The sequence below is a fragment of the Salvelinus alpinus genome, chromosome 17 (genome assembly GCF_045679555.1).
Source record: "Salvelinus alpinus chromosome 17, SLU_Salpinus.1, whole genome shotgun sequence".
NCBI lineage: Eukaryota > Metazoa > Chordata > Actinopteri > Salmoniformes > Salmonidae > Salvelinus > Salvelinus alpinus.
This window is the reverse complement of record NC_092102.1, coordinates 46,341,033-46,348,532: the sequence shown is the minus strand read 5'-3', so window position 1 is coordinate 46,348,532 and position 7,500 is coordinate 46,341,033. Positions and strand designations below refer to the sequence as shown.

General features: G+C 47.7%; 1 protein-coding gene across 7 annotated transcripts in view; it reads left to right on the top strand.

The window, feature by feature from the left end:
- The window catches only part of LOC139543048 (myelin transcription factor 1-like), a 147,486-nt gene that overhangs the window by 115,716 nt on the left and 24,270 nt on the right, over positions 1-7,500 (top strand). For 6 of the 7 annotated variants that reach the window (XM_071349167.1, XM_071349164.1, XM_071349166.1 and 3 more), the window contains exons 5-9: positions 466-528; positions 1,663-1,997; positions 2,244-3,428; positions 5,325-5,471; positions 6,005-6,095. In XM_071349167.1, the coding sequence (XP_071205268.1) occupies positions 466-528; positions 1,663-1,997; positions 2,244-3,428; positions 5,325-5,471; positions 6,005-6,095 (1,821 nt within the window). The remainder of the gene's footprint in view (positions 1-465; positions 529-1,662; positions 1,998-2,243; positions 3,429-5,324; positions 5,472-6,004; positions 6,096-7,500) is intronic. The other variant, XM_071349163.1, reaches the window with a different exon arrangement.

Here is a 7,500-nt window from a genome sequence, read left to right as displayed (position 1 = left end):
ATATTGTGTGTTTGTGTTATCTATGTGTGTGTGAGTGTGTGTGTGTGTGTGTGTGTGTGTGTGTGTGTGTGTGTGTGTGTGTGTGTGTGTGTGTGTGTGTGTGTGTGTGTGTGTGTGTGTGTGTGTGTGTGTGTGTGTGTTATCTAGGTGTGTGCGTGTGTGTTATCTAGGTGTGAGAGTGCATGTATGTGTGTGTGTGTGTGTTATCTAGGTGTGAGTGTGTGTGTGTGTGTGTTATCTAGGTGTGTGTGTGTGTGTGTGCGTGCGTGCGTGCGTGCGTGCGTGTGTGTGTGTGTGTGCGTGCGTGCGAGTGTGTGTGTGTGTGTTTGTTCATTTGTTTTTTTGTTTGTTTATTGTTATTTTTATTAATTTTTTACTACCTTTTAATTCTTTCACTTCAATTATTTTCAATTCTCCAAGGGACAAAATGTGTAAAATCTGTAATGTATCTTTGACTCCATTCAGCTGCCCCACCCCTGGATGCAATGGCTCTGGCCACATCAGTGGGAGATATTCACGACACAGAAGGTAGGGCAGACAACCCCCACCTACTGTACCCCCTCAGCCCTCAGCCACCAGCCTCCAGCCCCCAGCCCCCAGCCCTCAGCCCCCAGCCCTCAGCCCTTAACCCCCAGCCCTCAGCCTTCAGCCCCCAGCCCTCAGCCTTCAGCCCTTAGCCCTCAGCCCCCAGCCCCCAGCCCTTAACCCCCAGCCCTCAGCCTTCAGCCCCCAGCCCTCAGCCTTCAGCCCTTAGCCCTCAGACCCCAGCACCCAGCCCCCAGCCCTCAGACCCCAGCACCCAGCCCCCAGCCCTCAGCCCCCATCCTTCAACCCCCAGCCCTCCTGGGTCTCAGAACAGTCCTGATATGTCCCTGTTTGACACTCTGTCTTACCCAGAGGGCCCCTGTAGACTCCCGGGCCACTCACTGGGTTGTGACTACAGCTTATTGGAAAGAATCAGACAAATTGTCTTTATTTACATGTGTATTCATTCAATAACCAATTTTCTGATGAACCGGGTTTATAGATTCCCTCCACTCGCTCTGTTTTCTAGGTGAGGGCTGTGGTTGTAATGTTTGAGCGAGCACAGCGCCCTCCTCAGGGCATAGGACACTCTGCATTGCTCCATTATTCATCTCAGATCCCCATGTCATTTTTAACTCATGTTTTTATTATTGGAATGATTTGAATAATGTTTGTGTGGTTTCATTTTGTTTTGTTATGCATGACGTTTATATTTGTGGTGCTCATTACTGGAGATGCACCTCTCAGGGTTCTCTCTATAACATTCAACCACTCTCCCTTTCTCCCTGTTCCCCCAACACCCCTCTCTCCCTCTCTATCCCTGTCCCCCAAACATCCCCCTCTCCCCCTCTATCCCTGTCCCCCCAACACCCCTGTCCGCCCAACACCTCTCTCTCCCTCTCTGCCTCTCTCCCCAACACCCCTCTCTCCCCAACACCCCTCTCCCCCCCTCTCTCCCTCTCTCCATCTCTCCCCAACACCCCTCTCCCCCCTCTCTCCCTCTCTCCATCTCTCCCCAACACCCCTCTCTCCTTCCCCCTCTCCCCCCAACACCCCTCTCTCCCCCTCTTCCTCTCGCCCCCTCTCTCCCCAAAACCCCCTTCTCCCTCTCTCCTCAACACTTCTCTCCCCATGCAGTGTGCTGGGCTGCCCCTTGGCCAGGAAACGACGCCTGGCAGACGCTGAGGCAGAGCAGGACCAGCCCTCCTCTAAAAGGAAGTCCCACCCTCTAAAGCTGTTCATGGACGAGGGCTTCGGCATGGACAGTGATGGGAGCAGCGAAGAGGTAGAGGAGGAGGCCAAAGAGGAGGACGAGAAGGAGGAGAAGACAGAAGAGCTGACCCAGGAACAGCCACAGCAGGAAGAAGAAACCGAGGAGGAGCAGAAGGAAAGGGAGGAGGAGGAGAACACAGATCAGGAGGAGGAGGAGAACACAGATCAGGAGGAGGAGGAGAACACAGATGCAGATGAAGGTATGAACTGTACTGCATAAACACACACCACCGGCGAATCAGAATGAAGGAAGTTGTGTGACGCTGTGTGATGACATTAACTGTCACTGATCATTAACCATGACGTCATTCTGACAATGTACAGGAGAGAATGGATGACAGAGAGGGTGATGCTCATGACAGTGCTGCTGATGGTAATGACGACCAGTTAGTGTTGCACTGTTCTCTCCGTTGAACTCACTGATATCTCCCTTGCCTGTCCCACAGAGGAATGCATGATCATTGAGCCGGTATCTAGTAAAATAGCTTGCGAAGCTGAAGAGGGGGAATGGCCTAAGAGAGAGGACTACTCCAGCTACCATCAGATCCTAGCCAACTCTCTACTCCACCTGGGCGGGGTTCCCGACACCACAGAGACCACCTCACATGAGCCCGTTACCATGGAGACAGAGAAAGATGTCACAGCTGTGAAGCACTCCGCTGTGGTAGTGGAACACTCCGAGGCGCAGGAGGAAGAGAAGGAGGGACAGGAGGCGGAAGAGGAGGAGGAGGAGCAGCAACTTGCAGAGAAAGAGGAAGAGGAGGAGGAGGATGAGGAGGAGGAGGAGGAGGGAAGTGTTAAAGTAAATGAAGAACCTTCTGTTGTAGATAGGGTGGAGGAGGAAGAGGAGGAAGATGAGATTGAGGAGACTAGAGAGGCTGTGACACAGAGAACCTTTGACCACCCATACTTCACTGGCGACATCCACCAGCAGCAGGACAAGGCTGAGGAAGATGAAGAGGAGGAAGAGTATGAAGAGGAGAGAAGGGAAGCAAAGCACCAGCCACATGATATACTAGAGGAAGAGGAAGAGGAGGAGGGGGAGGAGGAGGAGGATGAAGATGACATTGAGGAGGTGGACGTGAGAGTGCACCCTGTCTTCCTGCCCACCACCATCACCATCACTGCAGCAGCTCAGGGACCAGCCACACAGAGGGAGAGAGAAGAGCACAGAGCCAGGACTACAGAGGATTACATCTCCCACAGGACCAGCCACCTAGAGAACTACAACCCCCACAGGACCAGCCCACTGGAGAACTACAATCCCCACAGAGTCAGCCCCTTACAGCACTACACCTCCCATAAGGCCTCAACAGCCTCTGACATCATCGAGGTGCGTTCAGAGGATTCGGGTAGGGACTACGATGAAGAAGATGGTGAGGAGGAGGAAGAAGGTGACAGTTTGTCTCAGAGGTGGACAGATGAGTCAGAGATGTATGATATGACCCGGGGCAACCTGGGGCTCCTGGAGCAGGCCATCGCCCTGAAGGCAGAACAGGTGAAGGGGCCCCGCGACCTCCTCCTCCTCCGTCACCCCGTCGTCACCCCGGAGCTCCACCACCGCTACTTCACCATGGACGACCGGCCCAAACACCTGGACACCATGCGCAAGAGCTACTTCAGCAGTAAAGGTAAGGGTGGGAATTCAATCAATCAATCAAAAATGCATAAAACCCCAAAGAGCAAGCAGTGCAGAGGCAGGATCCATATGCATAGTATACAGACTTGTGTGAACAGACACACATATTGGAATCGATGACCACATATAAACAGACCCACAGATACACATCAGTGAGTCACTCACCACAGAGTTGTGTTGAGAGAGAGAGAGGGAGAGAGAGAGAGAGACAGAGAGAGACACAGAGAGAGAGAGAGAGAGAGAGACAGAGAGACAGAGAGACAGAGAGACAGAGAGACAGAGAGAGAGAGAGAGAGAGAGAGAGAGAGAGAGAGAGAGAGAGAGAGAGAGAGAGAGAGAGAGACAGAGAGACAGAGAGAGAGACAGAGAGAGGGAGAGAGAGATAGAGAGACAGAGAGAGAGAGGGAGAGAGATGCTCCATAATGATATTGGTATGTTTTTGTTTAGACCTAGTCGTGTCCTGGCACTGTGCCCATTTGTCCTGCCTCTGACACTAACAGGCCGTGCCTAGTGGGGCCGCCTGCCCCCGTTCTACTCCCCTGTGGCACTGCTCATGTTCTGCCCAGCACTAATTAGAAGGTGCGTTGTCTCATTAGCATTCAATTTAGAGGCCAATAGAGCATCAGTTTACCTCCACTTTCTTTCTCCCTCCCTCTCTCTAGTGGGAAGATATATAATAGTGAACAAGGCTCCTCAGTGCCCTACTGTATACTAATCTCACAGTAATATTATCACGTATACAGTCTTCTTTTCACTCTTCAATTTGACCAAATGAGTTACCTGCTCCACACAGACAAAGCATCCACAAGTTTATATACAGTACTAGTCAACAGTTTGGACAAACCTACTTTTTCAAATATTTTTTTTTACAATTTTCTTTATTGTAGAATAATAGTGAAGACATCAAAACTATGAAATAGCACATATGGAATCGTGTAGTAATTTAAAAAAGTGTTTCAACAAATCAAAATATATTTTATATTTGAGATTCTTCAAAGTATACACACTATTGGCATTCTCTCAACCAGCTTCATGAGGTTGTCACCTGGAATGCATTTCAATTAACAGGTGTGCGTTGTTAAAAGTACATTTCTGTAATTTCTTTCCTTCTTAATGCGTTTGAGGCAATCAGTTGTGTTGTGACAAGATAGGGGTGGTATACAGAAGATGGCACTATTTGGTAAAAGTCCAAGTCCATATTATGGCAAGAACAGTTCAAATAAGCAAAGAGAAACGACAGTCCATCATTACTTTAAGACATGAAGGTCAGTCAATCTGGAAAATGTCAAGAACTTCGAACGTTTCTCAAATGCTGTCTCAAAAACCATCAAGCGCTATGATGAAACTGGCTCTCATGAGGACCACCACAGGAAAGGAAGATCCAGAGTTACCTCTGCTGCAGAGGATACGTTCATTAGAATTACCAGCCTCAGAAATTGCAGCCCAAATAAATGCTTCACAGACTTCAAGTAACAGACACATTTCAACATCAACTGTTCAGAGGAGACTCTGTGAATCAGGCCTTCATGGTCAAATTGCTGCAAAGAAGCCACTACTAAAGGACACCAATAAGAAGAGACTTGCTTGGGTGGATACTTTGAAGAATCTCAAATATAAAATATATTTTGATTTGTTTAACACTTTTTTGGTTACTACATGATTCCATATGTGTTATTTCCCAGTTTTGATGTCTTCAATATTATTCTACAATGTAGAAAATAGTAAAAATAAAGAAAAACCCTTGAATGAGTAGGTTTGTCCAAACTTTTGACTGGTACTAAACATGTCATTTGATAATGCGTGTGATTTTTAAATGTATTTTCTATTTGGCTGACAGACAGTGATTTCAGAAAGATGGTTAAGCAGTACTATGTTGTGTATCTTCTAGCTGTCTCTACAGAGGGCAGCAGGCCAGAGAAGAGGGAGATCAAATGCCCCACCCCTGGCTGTGACGGGACTGGTCATGTTACCGGACTCTACCCCCACCACCGCAGCCTGTCTGGCTGTCCTCACAAGGACAGGATCCCCCCTGAGAGTCAGTACCTGTACCCTATACCCAATACCCAATACCCAATGCCCTATACCCAATACCCAATACCCTATACCCAATACCCTATACCCAATACCCTATACCCTATACCCAATACCCAATACCCAATGCCCTATACCCAATACCCAATACCCTATACCCAATACCCAATGCCCTATACCCTATACACTATACCCAATACCCAATACCCAATACCCAATGCCCTATACCCTATACCCTATACACTATACCCTCTACACTATACCCTATACCCAATACCCTATACACTATACCCTATACCCAATACCCAATACCCTATACACTATACCCTCTACACTATACCCTATACCCAATACCCTATACACTATACCCTATACCCAATACCCAATACCCTATACCCTATACACTATACCCTCTACACTATACCCTATACCCAATACCCAATACCCTATACAAGTCCCAAAGGCAGAAAGCCATTCTCTGTTCTAACTAGAGAACTAGTTAGTAATAATCCCCTGTCGGTGTGTCGTCCTCTCCAGTCCTGGCCATGCATGAGAACGTGCTGAAGTGTCCGACTCCAGGCTGCACCGGACAGGGCCATGTTAACAGCAACCGCAACACCCACCGCAGGTACTCTACAGTGTGTGTGTGTGTGTGTGTGTGTGTGTGTGTGTGTGTGTGTGTGTGTGTGTGTGTGTGTGTGTGTGTGTGTGTGTGTGTGTGTGTGTGTGTGTGTGTGTGTTTAGAACCACCAAGACTTCTCCTATAGCTGGCCGCCTGGCCAAACTGAGCAATCGGGGGTGAAGGGCCTGAGTGACCATCGTGTGACCAAGAACCCGATGGTCACTCTGACAGAGCTCTAGAATTCCTTTGTGGAGATGGGAGAACATTCCAGAAGTACAACCATCTCTTCAGAACTCCACCAATCAGGTCTTTATGGTAGAGTGGCCAGATGGAAGCCAGTCCTCAGTGAAAGGCACATGACAGCCCACTTGGAGAAACACATTCTCTGATCTGATGAAACCAATATTGAACTCTTTGGTCTGAATGCCAAGCGTCACATCTGGAGGAAACCTGGCACCATCCCTACGGTGAAGCATGATGAGGCAGCATCATGCAGTGGGGATGTTTTTCAGCGGTAGGGACTGGGAGACTAGTCAGGATCAAGGGAAAGATGAACAGAGCAAAGTACAGAGAGATCCTTGATGAAAACCTGCTTCAGAGCGCTCAGGACCTCAGACTGGGGCAAAGGTTCACCTTCCAATAGGACAACGACCCTAAGAACACAGCCAAGACATTGCAGGAGTGGCTTCGGGACAATTCCCTGAATGTCCTTGAGTCGCCCAACCAGAGCTTGGACTTGAACCCGATCTAACATCTCTTGAGAGATGGGAAAATAACTGTACAGCGATGCTCCCATTCAACCTGACAGAGCTTGAGAGAATCTGCAGAGAAAATGGGAGAAACTCCCCAAATACAGGTGTGCCAAGCTTGTAGCGTCATACCCAATAAGACTTGAGGCTGTAATCGCTGTCAAAGGTGCTTCAACAAAGTACTGAGTAAATGTTCTGAATGCTTATGTATATTTTTATATTTAACAAATTTGCAAAAATGTCTAAAAACCTGTTTTTGTTTCGTCATTATGGGATATTGTGTGTAGATTGATGAGGGGGGAAAAATTGTTAATAATTTTAGAACAAGGCTGTAATGTAACAAAATGTGGAAAAAGTCAAGGGGTTTGAATACTTTCCTAATGCACCGTATACAGTGGCTTGCGAAAGTATTCACCCCTCTTGGCATTTTCCTATTTTGTTGCCTTACAACCTGGAATTAAATTAGATTTTTGGGGGGTTTGTATCATTTGATTTACACAACATGCCTACCACTTTAAAGTTGCAAAATGTTTTTTAATGTGACGCAAACAAGAAATTATACAAAAAAACAGAACTTGAGCGTGCATAACTATTCACCCCCCCAAAGTCAATACTTTGTACAGCCACCTTTTGCAGCAATTACAGCTGCAAGTCTCTTGGGG